Genomic DNA, 16,385 nt, shown 5'->3' with positions numbered 1-16,385 from the left:
GGCCCTCAACAATTCTCAGCTCTCTGAATTACCGCTGAACAGCCTAATAAATACACAGCATATAGGTCTCCGTTCTGCAAAGCTTTTAAAAATGTTCTTAAGTTTGCCTCTAATCAGCAAAGCACCTATTAGAGTTACTGTTACTCAGAGACTAGTCCTGGACCAGAAACCCGTTGTGCTTGGCACTGCACAAACAGAACAAAACGCTACTGCTCGAGGACCACTGCCCCTGAGCCCGCTGCGCGGGGATGGGCTGCTGGAGCCAGGCCAGGGTTTGTTAGGAAGCTGTGAGGGACGTAAAGTGTTGACTATTGAACTTAATCCTGGAAACACTGCAGCCACTTGCCAGATGGGGACACTGAGTAAGGGAGCAGCAAAGGCCTTTGCATCAATCCGCAGGTCACCTTCACTGGACAGCAGCAGGAGGGTCCCTGGTACCCCGGTCCTGGTGGCAGCTCCCGAGCAAAAGCCTTCTGCTAGGATGCTGACCTGGCCTAACTGTAAAAACTGCTTTCTTTATTGTCTATTATGAAAGAAACGTAAAGCTTTAAGTTCAGTTAAATCTCTTTGTGGAGGTCTGTGCTCTTTCTAAGAAGAGACCTGCACTGAAGAGAGAACTAATCCTAAATCCCTGGCTACATTCAGTTCAGGTGGTTTGTTAAGCAGCTCCAGTGACTGGTGCTGTACAGATGAAGGTGTGTGACCCCCAAAACGAGGAATATCTGAGCAGTCAGGCAGCAACAAACATCCTGGGAGACCCTTGGCATCTTAGCTTGAAACATGTGTAGTTGGCTTTTTTTAAATTTAAGCTATTGATGCGTTAGGGTCCAAAACCAATAGCAGACACAAGACTGCACTGTGCAAGGTGCTGTACAGAGTTCAGGATGATCCCTCTCTTAGAAAGAGACCTCATAATTTCCAGTGACACAGGGCAACAGGTAGATCTTGCTTGCCCCAGTGAGAACCCCTATGGAACCTGGAAGCTTTCTCAAAAGTGAGGAAACAAAAACAAAAGGGAGAAGCAAGGCCAGCAGAGAGAAATGCAAGAAGTAGGCCAGGTTCAGCGAGAAGTTTAGGCTTACTTTGTTGTCTTTTACGATAACGCTGTATCATCAGTGGGCTGTTCAGAGAGGCAGAGGAGCAGCGGTGTTTCCTGCCCGGTGAGCTGAGCAGCAGAGGAGGAGCAGGGCAGCCCGTAGCCAGCAGCCTTGACAATTAGTGTTAACGGCCATGTGCTGCCTCCCCCTTACCTAGGCTTTAGCTACAATTAGAAATAAAAACATATCCCAGGGAGAGGGAATTATGGTCACTGCACACTCATGCCTGCTGATGGAGGGATGGAGATGGGGAGGGAGCCAGAGACACGTGCTATTTCCAGGCTGTGAAAAGGCTCTCCCCTACCCCAACCGTAGCCCGGCATGACCACGGCATGCTAGGTGGCATTGTGGGGTGGGGGGAAATGGCTCCCAGCTCCACGTTTGCCTTCCAGAATGACTGAGATCCTACTGTGACTGTGCACTTACAACGCTAGTTGTGGAGAGCTCCAGAGAACCGGAGCCCAGAGCATCACCCACCTGGAAGAACCGTTAGTTTTCTCAAGTCACAATTATCTCTGCTACTGCATCCGTGTCCTCTTCGCTGCCTTGTTTCAAGTTAAGTTACAATTCCCCCACTCTTGTTACTGAGTAGATGCAGATGCCACTTTGTTCCATGTGATTTATAGCCAGTAGCTAATGTTCAGTTATAATTCCCCATTCTAGACATGAAAAATAACCTGTAATGCTCAACACAAGGGCCTCTCAACAATGATATATAATTTAAAAATTAACATGAGGACAGAGGAGACACGGGATTTTGAACTAGGGACTCTCTCATTCAAAGGTTAAATCTCTACAAGGTGAGCTAAAGGAATTAGTTGAGTTATTAAGTAAATGCCTCTGTTATATTTTCCCAGTACATTAGCTGTTGCAGTCTTTTCCAGTTCAGCTGTGTTCAGCCCCAGCATGTTCAAAGTGCAAATGCTCATGGCACTGTATTCACACATTTGCTTTTTTTCAATGTCAAACAAACTGGAGCTTTTCAGAGTCAAAGGTCAAAGTGGAGGGCCCTTAAGAAAATCTCCTGGGAAATTATGCGATTGTTCTTATGTCTTTATTGTATATAAAATCAGGCTTCATACATGGCTCGCCCTTTCCAAGCATCTTAAAACTATAAATGAGTCATGACTCATTCCTGCAACACCTAAGTTATATAAGTGGTCTTGTTAATTTACTGGAATATCTTGCATAACTAATTGTTTCCAGGATCAAACTCTGAAGCCTCTGAAACCTCTGAACTGTAAAGAGCTCCTTTAGAAACAGAGAAGTTAAATCCCAACCTCACACAATGAGTCAAAAGCAGAACAAGGGACGGAACCTGCATCACCAGACTCACTCTGCCAAACACAAGCCGTAAACCCCTCTTTGTCAAAGCTCAGCAATTCAGACAACATGCAGGGAGAATTGGGAGTGCGGAGAAGGAAAAAAGCCTGGCTGTGGAGAGGTTCTGGAGGTGGCATTCCTTTCCTGTCTGTTTTCTGTTCACAATAAGAAGATGTAGCTCATATCCTAGGTGTCTCCTGCTGCACTCTGGTTAACCCTGTCTCACTCCAACACCAAGTATTACATTTATGGATTACAAATTTATTGACATTTGACATTTGCATCGGCTTTCACCTGATCAACAGGAGCTTTGGCTGCCAAAGGGAATTATTATGGAAGATTTCAACAGCCATGGGAATGCCAAAAAGGTCATTAAATCATATCGGAAAAACAATGTGTTCATAGCATTCACACATTTAGTCTTGCCAGTAAATCTTCTGGTTGATACTTGGACCACCTACCGATGATACTCAAAGAGAAGGAGAAACAGGGAGAATCGAAGAGATGAATTAAATTAAAACCAAATGACATGAAGCCTGGCACAGTGGGATCTTTAATTTTCTACTCTATGAATCCAGAATAAGCAAAAAACCAAAACAAAGCACAGTGGCTTGACTTTATCTAAGTTAATTCCCTCTATATTAGCAGGGCTTAACTAAATAATCCTGAGTAATGTGTGCACCCCACATTATTGCATGCAATTTGTATGTGGGAGGTGCAGGATTCAGAAAACATATGGCACATGGAAAACAAATGACAGGGTGTGCTTTTACACTCATTTTGGCTATACTTATCACTCTTGTTGATATTTTTTTCCAGACATGAAATACGAGTGTAGGAACTTTCACCCTAATCTCTTTGGAAAAGTACTGAGAGTTATTTTTTTGTGCTTTTGTGATTTATAGAAGAAGGCCACCACATAATTCCTGGGAGCACAGACAATGTTTTAAAAAACACCGATCAAATAAACAGAATTACCTCCCCCACCATCTTTTCCCCGAATGACAAACCTGGGTCTTGCACTGTAAAAAACCAAGGCCAACAGATTAGGTCTCCACAGGATTATGGAGGGAAGTGAATTACTGAGCTGGAAGCCCACCCACAGCCTATCTGTCTGTGTACATCTAGTCTAGGGTGAGCTTCATGGAAGACTTAGCCACACGCAGCTGTTTTTGCCCCTGAGCTGAGCAAGCATGAAGGAAGTATTAAGTTTGCCCTTCTCCAGTGGAAGTGCGGAATGTTCACTTCACATGAACATAGGCAGAAACAGGCCACAGTGTTGTTACATCTCAGAGGGACTCCTCTTCTCTGATGTCCCTTGGGATGTAGATCAATCGGTGGCTAAAATACAATGCCAGGCTTTTTAATGACCCTGTGAAGAAAGTCGGTAGCCATGAGGACACAGTCCCAACAGTGAGCAGTGCCAGTAGCTTGCCTTGTCCCCCCAGAAATACAGTTGGTGTTGTGTAGCCATTGTTGTGCTTGGAGCTCTGATGCACATGTGGATATGGGGAGACTACATGGACTGCACGAAGAGTGGCAGAGGGCAGAGAGAGGGAACTGGACAGAAAGGCCTTCTAAATCTTGGCTTGAAATAAGGGAGAAGTGGAGAGGTGGAGCTGTGTAACAGAGGCACCTACCAGCAGCTGTGCGCTACACCAGGATACCACTTAACATGTGTTGAGATAGATAATTTCAGGTAATCTGTGTGGCTCATGGTATAAACTTTTGGGGTTTTCAGAAATAGGGAGTGTTTGCACGTTTTCATTAAATGACTATGAAAACAGCAGTTTCACATTTGAGATTTCAACCGTTCTCCAATGAGAGATGGGAAAAACGCTTTTGTCTGCACACAGAGTGCTTCAGAGGTTTAGAAAAGCTGAAAGCAAGCCCAGAAGGGATCAAACTAGTACTATCCATGTGTAACAGAATGAGCAGCTTTGCCTCCTCTGAATTACTGGTCCATGCTAGTATAAGCTCTGCAGTGAGACTGCAAGTCCTGCTCTGCGTACAGTTGAGAGAGAAATTTTTTGAGGGTGGCATTTTTGTCATGTCATGGGAAACTCCCAGGGAAAGCAGAACAGAGAATGGAATAAAGTGTGATGCCTTTAGGTCAGGGGGCTTGATATCCCTTCTGCACGCTGGGTGTGATTCATTCCTTCTGGGTGCGTGCAAAGAGCAAGCATGAAGGCTCAGCACCATTCCGACTGCTATGGGCTGGTTTGTACATCCTCTGCTCTCTGCCTTGGGAAGGAGCACCTCCAGAGCTCACCCCAAGAAGCCTCACAGTTGTGCCCCAGTTTCTGCAGCTATCAAGAAGGCCTCTTGCATGTTCTCTGCATCTCTGGGAACAGGGGAAGATAACCTCCTCCTGCTGAAGAAGTTCCTGATTTGTACATCTGGAGGCTGGGAGAGCGCTCTGGAACGGTACCACATGTCTGTCCTGTTCTTACACTCTTACACTGGTCATGCTCAGAGATAGGATGGACACAATGGACCTTTGACCTAACCCTGTATGCATGTTCTGATGTTCATACCTCATTGCTATTCAGCTTTACGAGAAGAGCAGAAAAATGTCATAAAGAAAGTCTTAGCACTGTTGGGCTGTTGGGTACATCTCCTGTTACAAAGGATTGTGCATATTTAGGGCGAGGGAATAGGATATGAACGCAAAACACGGCAATCGTTTGCTTATAGCAGGAGGCTACGAGCTGCACAGCACACAGAAAGCTCAGCCTGGCAGTGGTGCAGAGAGAGAATATCCCAACAGGGACCAGGGAAGCTCCCTCAAGCACTGGGGCTTTTGGAGCTCAAGGGACTGTGTGGCACAGTGTAATGTGACCTTGACCTCCACCGGATGGTGCAGAGCACTACTGGGAAAGGCAGGAGAGGAACAAAAGAGCATGGGGAGGTCGTGGCCTTCATGATCCCTCTATTTTGGGTGAGCTTGAAGGCTGAACATTTTTGGTTCTCCAATGCAGCCTAAACCCACCGTTTTCATCACTTTCTGGAGCTCTTGTGCAGTTGTGTTAATTATGGGGGAGTGTGGTAGTAGAAAGGGAAACAGGAGGATGCTGAGAACGCCCTGGTAAACCACGTCCCCGTATCCTCGCCTTTCTCTTCCTGGCCTGCTTTGCCTCCCGGCTGCTGCTGTGGACATAGAGTTTCCATGCTGGTCACTTGATAATAAATGGGAAAGAGACTTCTGGGGTCCAGGGGCATGGGGACTCCGAGCATCCATTCCCTCTGAAGCCTGTGATCCTCTGCAGTACCCTGCAGGCTTCCCAAAGGATGAACTCCTCCTTCATCTGTACCCGCTCCACCGTAGCAAAGCATGGAGCAAATGGTGTCGGCTGGCCTGAGAAAAGGCGGGCACAGGGAGGCAGCGACTGCCACCGCACAGACCACTCTGTCGCTTGATCTGATGCAGCTGCTGGAGGAGGTGGAGTGGAGGGAAACAACCACATCAAAGCCACTCTAGCCACCTCTCCTTTCCTTTCAAAAATGTCACTGCGGCACCCTCCACTTTCTATAACAATGTTTATCATTGTTCTTCGATTGTCTGGGACAATAAATGGTTAGAAATGAGCATATATCACCAGGAAATCTCTGCCTGCCCCTTCCCCCAAGCAGTGTCATAAAAACGTACAAATTCACATTAATAATGAAGTGCATTTCCCCGAGAAGCCGCTGTGTATCTCAGGGAGAGCAGGCAAGGTGGCAGTTGCTGCAGAGTTTCCTATTAAAGAGCAGAGCAAATACTCATAAATCTGATGAGGGGCCAAAGCACATGTTAGGGCTGTCTCCCTCTTAATGGAACCTTTTCTGAAATGAAAAAAATATATATCTCGATACATTCAGGGTATTCATTAGACATGACAACCTCCTCCACTCCCCCATCCCTCCCTCCCCCACTCCTGCATGTGCTGACCCCTGGCAGAAGAGCTGGCGCTGAGTGCTGGCAGGGAGGGATTTTGGAGGTGAGGAGGAATTGTTTTGTTTTAATAAAGGGATTGTGCAAATTTACTACGAGGAGCAAGTCCCCTCCTGGCCCCATGTCTCCCTCCTTCCCTCCGCTCCAGCAAACTGCTGCTGTTCCCTCTGTCTCCGACCACCGATGTGCCCTCCTCTTGGTTGCCCGGCCTCTGCCGTGCCCCCGGCCGTCCCGTCTGTCCGTCTGCCGGGGAGGAGAGCCGACAGAGCGAAGACTGCACCCCAGAGCAGGATCACTCTTGCAAACTTGAGTGTCGGAAACCTTTCCTGCCACCTCACACCTTCAAGGGCTTGGCCAACTCGTGCTCTTGGGAAAACACGATTCTCCAGACACAGGGAGGTGGCAGGGTGAGTATCAGTGCCCTTGGCTCTCTCAGGGGCTGTGATCTTGCTGCCTGGTGCCGTGTCTTAACGTTATCGCAGGCTGGAAACCCAGGGTCTGCTGCCCCTCTCCTGAAGGCGAGACGCTCTTGAAAAAGAAACACCGTCACAATTACGACATCAGTTCTGTGCTGCACGTTGCTTGTTCTACCTCATTCCTCTTCTCACAGGCAGGGTCCCTAGTCGGAGCGGCACTCGTGTAAATCCTGTGAGACCCCGCTGATGTGTGAAGACTTGTGTAAAGGCCTGATCCTTCCCCAGCCAATGGACCCTGCCTAGATGCACAAACAGACCCAGTTCTGAACCAAGGAGATGGGGAGAGATGGCAGAAAGAGGCCTGAAGACTACAGCTTAATAATCATGAATTATCTGTTCATTATTCCAATAAATAGTGAAAAATCTCTTCCTCCTTTCCTCCTCCCATAAAGCCACATTATAATGTTCCTCATTTTCCATCTGTGCTCCATCATATTTGCACTGAGTGATCATCCTGCTAAATTACATTATTTTTATTGAAAGGTGCTTTTGAGGGCTGGATACCGCTCGTGTCTTTTCCTTTTGTTATTGATCTTTGCAATTTGATTGCTGAGGTGTAAAATGTATAAATAAGACTCAGGCACCCTTCCTTTGAAATCTTATTGGGTAAAAATGTTCTCTATAGATTATGAAGGCTGTAGCATTTAATAATACCAGACGCAGCAAGGAGAAGGCACGATTTTGATATCCTTATGAATACTGAATGCTTGAGGAGGTAGGTGTTATTCAAGGTCAGTTAAAATCTGGTCGAAATACTTAAAAGTTGCTGTTTCTTTGTGAGCAGAAGACTTCCTGCCTTTTGGGGGGCAGGAACTGTCATATACAGTATGCTTATACAGAGCCTAGAACCAATATGGGTTGATCTAGTGGGTTGGATGCACTAATGCAATGTTAAACAATACCGATCTTAATAGCAACCTGTAGTATTCATAAAAAGCAAGTAAATCTGCACTGATATATCTGTGCTGGCCTGACCCTGACACTCTGGCCTGACCCTGCTCTCAGGGAAGCCAAGAACTCACTATTATTGGTTTTATAGAGACTATTGCTAGATTGAAAAAATGCTATCCAGGAAAATTTTGAAAACTTAAAAATGTTAAATTAAAAAAATATCCTGACCTACCACTTGGGGAAAGAGTGATAAATCTCAAAGGATTAGGGGAACTGAGGCTTCACCAGACCAGGACTATAGTGGGGGGAGGAGTGATGGGCTGGAGGTAGTTCCTTGCTGAGGATGGCCTCTGTGTCTCTCCTCCAGCACAGTGGAAAGACCAACCTATTCCTCTTGCTATTCCCCTGTCTCGTCTCCTTCGTGGTGCTCAGCAATTTTACCCAGTTTATCCCCAACAAGTCTATTTTAAAATGGGACTTGGACACAGAATTTTTTTTACCATTGAGAAGTACTAATTTTCCAACAAGATGTTGTCAGAAATGTCTCATTCTAACTGAATAATCAAGGCTTTCATGGCAATGAACCTTCTCTTTCTGGCTGATGACTTGGTTAGAACCCTCAGGTTTTTTGGTAAATTCTGCTTATGCAGTCATGGTGGACACAACTGCAGGCAGCTACGCCCCAGCACGTCTGATTCTCCTGAAAGCGTCTCTCAGTTTCTAATGTTTGTTGCTAAGAAGAAACGAAAGATGAAGAGCCAGCTAAATTCTCTAAAATATAGTTTCGGACTACTAATTCACACAATTGTCCTTGCCCATGTAACACCAATATTGGCTAATAGTGGAACATGATGTTCAGAGCAGCTCCTACTGTTTCAAAGGAATGAGAAAATAAAATCCACAGAAGAAAAAAATCTTCTATTTTGGTATACTTAACACATACAGTTATCTACGTGTCCTATATATCATTTAACAAATTGCTTTGCAATTCTTACAGGGCGTGGTATAATGACTGATTTAAAATCACTGCATTGCTTAAACTGCATTGTTCTTCATCAAGTTGAGTCATTTTTATGTGAAGTGTCAAGCTCTCTAACAAATAACTGCTGCCAGACAAATCAAGTTCCTCATCTTAAAGCTACGGCTAAATAGTTTATAGCTTTAATCTGCTCACTGAGGTGTGCAGTCTATGACAGTAATTATAAATGCAAGGAGAAATTATAGCTGAATGCTTTAACTGCATTAGGAGCCATTTGATGAACAATCATGATTGCCTGCTCATTTTCAACAATAGAGGGCAAGTTAGTGTCAGTGCATTAGAGGATTTTCAGTTCTGCTCTGCTCTTTCTTCCATTTACCACAGAATGTCAGTTGTCTCCTATAAAGTAGAAAAAAAGCACTGTAGAAGCTTTAAACTTGATGGTTAAAAAAAGACAAAGGAGGAAACAGAGAGAAAAACTGTTTATCATTATGACTCATTTTTTTGTTTTGCAGCAGCCTTACTTTCAAATTAGTTCATCTCAGGTAGCTGCTTGTTTACTTATCAGGGGCTTTTGAAAAAGAAATCTCCCCAATCAAGTTGGTAAATTTGACTCTATAAAGACTTATTTCTATAAAAAGTTGTAGATAAGACCACAGATAGCCTCAGTTATCGTCAAGTCTATAGCTAATCTCACCTGACTTTAAAGTGAGAAATACAAAACTGCCTTGTCTTTTTTTTTTTTTTTTTTCCTCAGGACAACATAAAAATTCTAATTTAGTTTAAAAAATGAACAAATGCTCTTCAAAGGTATAAGTCAACATACAAATTACTTCTAATTAAAGCCACGTTCTGTAATGTTTATGGGTTTTCTTTGAAGAATAGCAATAAAAACAAATTTGAAGCAAGTTAAATGAAAGAGAATAGAAACGTCTGACTGTTGTGTATTACACGTAATTTTACATTATATTACTAAACCCATATCAGTTAGAAGAATTCAAGAAAACACCAAAGATGAATATAAAACAGATATATAGGTCTTTACATTTAAGAAGAATTTATAGCAAATTTCTTATAAACAGACTCACAGAGGTCTTAAAAATAAATCCATATACATAACATTTTTCTACAGTACTAACCCAGATTATTAATTTATATTTTTAATGATAGCTAAAATTTTAAAATATAACCTTTAATAGTAAATTTCATGAAAATAAAGTATTTTATGTATTTCTAGACTCTGAGTACTCTTTCCACGATTTCATTTCCATTTATTTCCATGTATTTTCTCTATTTTTATTTCTATTTCACTACAATATTGCCTAGAAGAAGTAAATGCAAATGCATGCGCGTGTTTTTAGAATCTCAGTATGCTTTATATTTCTTGTTTCTAAATACTGTGCTCTCCTCTATGTCATTATTCAAATGTATACTGAATCTCAAAAATAACATGGTAAGAATAAGTAAACTCTGAAAATCCCTGGGTTTTGATTTAGTCTCCTTGCAGATCTCAGGAAGAAACCATATGAATAAACTCTGGTCTCCACAATTCTAACATAGTCAGAACTTCCGTAGGCTTATGGCTCCAAAACTGTAATAAAATCTTTACAATGCTATCCAAAATACCCCATCATTTCATACAATTTGTGCTATCATGCATACCAACTAAAATTATAGTTCCAGATAACAGTGCTATCAGTCTGTCATTGCAATTTAAATATATTTTTTCAAAGGTAAGATACAACCTGCATCTTGATATAAATTACAAACGGATGAGTATTAAGAGGACAGCAATTTCTCAGTACCCAAAGGCAGGAAGGACAGTACCTTATTTATGTAGTTACATATCACCTGAATAATACCCACGATGTGTCTGTGCAGGTTATCACAATGCAGAAACCACTTTTTTCCTTGGCAATTTTTTTTTTTCTTTGTATTTGTTCCCCAAATCCTCAGAAATAGTAACATGTTTATAAAGGTGGGTGTTTGGTTTGCCTCTTAGTAATAACATGGTGCTTTTAAGACCAAATCTGAAACATTTGTCATGTATTAAGCCATGAATGTGCCAAAATATCTGTTATATTATATATTTGGCAGATAGCTTTTGTTTGATAGTACCCAAATTATTGGTTTGCTCTTATATCTCTTGTGTGAAAACTATGAATGTCAGAGTCTTAATAATCATTAACTGGTGAGGAAGGAAACAAAGTATGGTATATTTTTCCTAACCAATCTCTTGTAGTTTTCTGATATTTTGTCAGGTATGTTGATTTTGAATGGTCACATAAACAAGGAACATTTATTTGTTGAGTTCTAATGTTGGGGTAAAAATGCCAAAATAGAAACTTAAAGGTGTTTGCCCTATTTAGAAAACAAACTCCCTTTGAGTTAGATGGCATTTTGCTGGCTAAAATACGCAAGAAGGATAAATCCAGTCAAATGCAGACAGCACGTACAAGATGTATGCAAAACTTAAATCTTATTGCACTTGAATACTGACGTTATACTCTATAGTAATAGCTTCTATTACCCATCCCAAAGTAACCCTTTGATTAGTGGTTTAAATTATTCAAAAGTAGCCCTTTTAATGGGGCTTAAGTGATGCATAGTCCTTGTGCTGGCTCTGTACACAGAAAGTGTTTCTTAGAGCTTCATGAATATTTGCAGCAAACAAATGTGAAATCTTCACACAAACGGGTATTCATCCTCAAAGTGCTTGCACCCTCAATTAGCCAGAGAATAGCCACAATAGCAGGTGGCGTAAGTGACAACTCACAACACATCTTTAATTTTGACTGTCTGACGAATTCATTTTCTGAATGTTATTCAAGTAATGAACACGTTGGAGAAAATCTGAATCTGTACATGATTATTCTGCGAACAGAAGAAGAGTCTGAGTCTGCTGGAGAAATTCTTGGGAATGACTAACAGAGCATTGCTGGAAATAAACTCGTTAGAACAAAAAACTTCTATTTGGACTTTTAGTTGATGTTCTGCATATTTATTTAAATCAAGAATATTCAAGTTTGTGAATCAAGTAAAATTAAAAATGCAAAAATTGTGTGTCATCTGCATATTACATTACACGTCATAAACATTTGTTGTGGCAGTACTTCGGTTGGTGTATCTTTCAGCAAAAAAATAGCAACACTAATGTAGAAGTATCCTACTAACAGGTCTTTGAAATATTGAGCTTGTAAAAAAACTAGCTGCTTCCTCGATTAAGCATTAACCCCCCTCAAGTTATATGAAAACTTGCACTGAAGTCAGTGATGTTTATGGATTGACTAGCACCCCCACCAACATGAAACAAAATATAATCAAACATCTTAAGTATTAAAAAAGGACTGATGGAGAGCTAGGTTAAAATGATGTGACAAAAAAGGCCACTCACAATAGTAAGTGTTTAAGTAAGTGTAAAATATTAAAGTATTACACAAAACTGAATATCCAAATATCAACAAAAGAATAACCGAACTTCTAGATATAAACTTTTCGGGTTATTTGTAGATTCTTGAGGCTGTGTTTGAGATTACGAGAAACTTGGAACAATTAAGATTTTGCTAATTTCACATTTGAATTGTCTTCTTTTCCCCCATCAAAATCAGATTTACTAGTGTGTTAGCACTGAAGGAGGTAATAATCTTTTGGTTTTCAGTGCTTTTCCCCTGCTTTTTCTATTCTCTTTGCAGAAAGTAGCATTTAGTTGTTGCATTCCACATTGAAGTGCATAGGACGTGAAACGATTCATTCTTAGAAACCAAGAGAGAGTGAGAACTGGGAAACAGCTCTTTTGAAAATACTAAGAAGCAACTTTTCTATGTAGGGCAATGTGGTTATGCATTTACCAAGCTCTCTTCTTGAAAACATTATAAAATGGATATGTACAGACAATTAGGTTAATGAAGCAGGAGTACATTATGCATTTTATACTGTTTTCCTCCATTTAAGAAAGTACAAATATCTTACGAAGCCTCCTTAAAATGATGAAATTAAAACTCACTATAGAGCATGCATACCTTAAGAGTTATTCTTCATCCACTTCTGCTACAAATTGTGAGTGGTGTTCTGGTGACTTGCTGTGTGTTTTGCTTAGATGAAGTTTTACTGCATGTTTGCTCGCAAATGTCCGACAGCACAACTTACATTTGAACTTAGAGTCTGTGTCCTCTTCTCCAGCTATTGTTTCAGGAGATCTCTGAACTGAAACTCTGGAGATTTCTTGCTCTACCTTGGTTTGCTGCTCCACAGCCAGCCTGTTCATGTCTTTCATTTGGAAACCTAGGTGAGATTCTAAGTGGCTAATGTAAGTAGATGGGGTTCGAAACTGAGATGCACAGTCGCTGCAATAGAAGACTGGATGTCCTTTGTCCATATTTTTCAAAAACTTTGTTCCTCCGGTTTTCCTAAGTTGATACTTGACGTTTGCCAACCAATGGCTGATGGTGGTCATTGACAGTCCAGTAAATTTTGAAATCTGCATGCGCTCTTGCGGGCCTAGATCTGATAATAAATATTTACCTTCAGATGTCTGGAAGAGGCTGGAAGCAAACTGAGCTTGCAAAATGAGAAGATGCTGAGGGTTCCAGTTTGACTGTCTGCCCTTCCTTTTATGGAGAGTGGAGACTTCTGTTGAGACATCCTCAAAGCGTCGGACATCTATTTCCAATTTCATAGATGGGATCCTTGAAGATGCAGCAGGTTTTGGTGTTGTAGCTTTGGGAAGAACTTTGACCATGTCAGCAATGTCAGACAGAGCATGTTTTTGAGGTGGAGAAGTACAAGATTGTGCTTGAGCTGACTCAGCTTTCTTGCCTTTGGATTTGGTCAGGTCAATAGGCTGATCATTGTTTTCAAACAAATAGTGCCTGGATACGCTTGCAGGCTTTGGTGGGGTTGGAGCAGGAGATAAAACTGGCTTCTCCATCAAATTTAGATTAGGTTTGTGGAACATAGAAATTGTGCTAGAGCTGGGGCTGGAGTTGGATTGAGGCCGTAAAGGCTCAGTGGCTTTGCCCAAGTGATTATTCAGTACTGACTGCAGCGCACTGAGAGGGTTGACACAAGGCAGTTCAGAGGAGTGGTTGGCAGCAGCACAACCATTACTAAGAGAAGCTGCTGTTGCTTCCTTGAGGACTGTTTTTTCTTTTCCGCTGTCCTCTTTAATTTTGTCTTCTTCTTTCAAGGGACACGGTTCTGTCTTTTTTGGCTCTGCAGAGGCTTCAGATTTGAGGAGAGGTTCTCTCTCGCTCTGGCTGAGTGAGGCAGGCTCAGCTTGGATGCTCTCTTTAGCATAGTCCTTTTGTACCTCCTCCTTGTCATCAGTTTCCTTCTTCACTTGAGTGCACTGGGCCACATTTGCTGAGATAGGGACCAGAGGCATGACCTTCCACTTTGGAGCTATAGGCCTCAATTTATTGGTGATCGTTGGCCTGATTTGCAGTACTTGGGAACCCACAGGCAAAGACGGCTTAGCTCCCTCTGAGAGCTGATAAGCTGCATGGATGCTGGGATATGCACTCCAGCTGGGCGCTCCATTTTGAGCTTTATTGATGGCTGTTGTGACAGTGTTCTCCAAGGACTTTAAAATGTCCCCACCACCCTTTGAACCGTCTTCTAGATCTTCTTCTCTGAGGTACTGGTATTTCATTGTGGGATCCAGTGGTTTCTGAAGAGTGTCTTCATACTCTTCAGTTTTTACTGCTTTCTCATCTTTGTTTGCATCATCAGCTTTATCTTTTTTACATTCTTTTTTTAGCTCGGAGGTGGGAGCTATGCATTCTGCAGATGATTTACTGGTTGATTTTGAAACAGGGCTGTCATTGGCTGGTGCTTCAGACAGTGATTGCATTTTTTCCACAGCTAAAGGATCCAGAACAAGTTGCTTTCCTTTCTTTGAAGCTGAACTTGTGACTTTCAAGAAATGGCCAGTGACCATCATGTGGGTTGTGAGCTGCTGCAAGGTATCGTGAGAACTTCCACATTCCATACACTTCAAAATCTGGGATTTGCAGGCCTCAAACTGCCACGTATAGCTGGCGCCATTCTGGTAGCCGTAGCGGTTGTTAGATGATAACTGCAGGTTCGCATTCTTCTGAGGAGAAAAAGTATCTGAGAAAGACCCTGTCGTGGAATCGGGGGAACAGGGCCTGTTAACATCAAACACACGTTTCTTCGCTGGAGTGACCATTTTTGAAGAAATGGTTGGTACCGGCTCCTTCAAAGGCACTTTTTGGTAATGTTTTGTTTTTATCATGTGAACACTCAGATCTTGAAGGGAATCAAAAGAGTCACCACAGAACATGCATTTCAGTACTTTTTGTGCATCTTCCTTGTCCATGTCCTGGAAAGCCCTTTTTCGGGGCTTTGAGTAGCTGGTAGGTCTGTGCTTGTCCTTTTTATGGTTGTCATCTTGGTAGTGACCTGTCTCATTCATATGAACTGTTAGTTCTACCAACGTGTCATAGGCAGCGCTGCACTGCCGGCACCGAAACCGGCTGGCGCCCGTGAACACAGTTCCACACATTTTGCTGCTCTGCCTGTAGAGCTGGACCGAGCTGAATAGGTTGGGTTTCGAGACAGGTCTGGAAGGTAAATTCTGCTGTAAGCTTTTTGACAGTGCGTCTTGGTGCCAATCAAAATCAGCTTTGTTCCCTCCATTTCTGTTGTCACAACTCCTCTTTTCAGAGTTAGACAACTTGAAACCCAGCCCTAAGCCTGTCCAATAAGAGTCTGACAGTATGTTGGCATAGACCGCTGTCATTTTGTCCATGCAGTCATGTGCTTCATTCTGGGCTTTGGGATGGGCGCTGTTTTTTGGGTCCTGTGGCTCTCTAGAGCAAATGTTTTTAATATCTGCCACGTGGTCACTACCATCACTTAGTAGTGATTCGTTTTCTGCATCCTGGTTAGATATATGACTGCCAGGGGAATTCTGGTAACTAAAGTTCCCTTTCTGCTCAGGACCCACTTCGTGTTCCTCATCCGTGCCAGTGTCATTGCTGCCCTGAAGCTGAGCAGTTGAGTTGTTGTCATCATCATCTTCTTCCTCCTCCTTTATATCTTCCTCTTCCTTTAAATCTTCCTCTTGGACATAACCTGAAATGCAATGTCAATATATGAAATATCTTGTCAAAGAAGAATACTACAATTCAAGCTTTCTAGTTTCACTACGTGTTTTCTTCACCAGACTTTGTTTTAATCTACAACTTTACTGCCCGTTAGTTCTGGAAGCGAAAAAAGCCAAACGATGTCTCTCTTTGTGAAGGCTGCTGCATTATATTGGCAGATGATCGTAATTCTTTATAACTGCCAGAGATTCTGAGTTAATAATTTTCCTGTCATGGGAGTATAATTCTAACTGTCCTGTAATGGGACAGTTGGAAAATTCATATGTAAGAATTTAAAGTTTATACTAAAAGCTTCAATTCTATCAAATTGTTTTTAGCCTCAGTGAGACCAAGGGTAGAACCGGCAAGGAACAGAAGAAAAATAACTGCCATAATCTTCCTGGTTCATAGCATCATCTAGGTACAGCAACCTTTTGCCATTTGATCACCTAAAAATGCACTTTAGAATGTACACAAATAATTTATATGTCAAAATACAACATCTGAAAGCACTAATAGACATAAGTGGAACTCTTGTTTATAAAAGCAGTGTACTGTGTACCATAAAAGCAAATT

The 16,385-nt window shown here is 42.1% G+C and overlaps 1 protein-coding gene across 2 annotated transcripts in view; it reads right to left on the bottom strand.

Moving 5' to 3' along the window:
• TSHZ2 (teashirt zinc finger homeobox 2) overlaps positions 1–16,385 on the bottom strand; it is a 223,562-nt gene that overhangs the window by 69,018 nt on the left and 138,159 nt on the right. The window contains exon 2 of one of the 2 annotated variants that reach the window (XM_082491020.1): positions 12,720–15,798. In XM_082491020.1, the coding sequence (XP_082347146.1) occupies positions 12,728–15,798 (3,071 nt within the window). In that variant the 3' untranslated portion in view covers positions 12,720–12,727. Of the gene's footprint in view, positions 1–12,587; positions 15,799–16,385 lie in introns of those variants that run through there. The other variant, XM_082491019.1, reaches the window with a different exon arrangement.

Source organism: Vanellus vanellus (genome assembly GCF_965231255.1).
Source record: "Vanellus vanellus genome assembly, chromosome: 15".
In the NCBI taxonomy this organism is placed as follows: domain Eukaryota; kingdom Metazoa; phylum Chordata; class Aves; order Charadriiformes; family Charadriidae; genus Vanellus; species Vanellus vanellus.
This window is presented reverse-complemented; position numbering and strand designations above follow the sequence as displayed.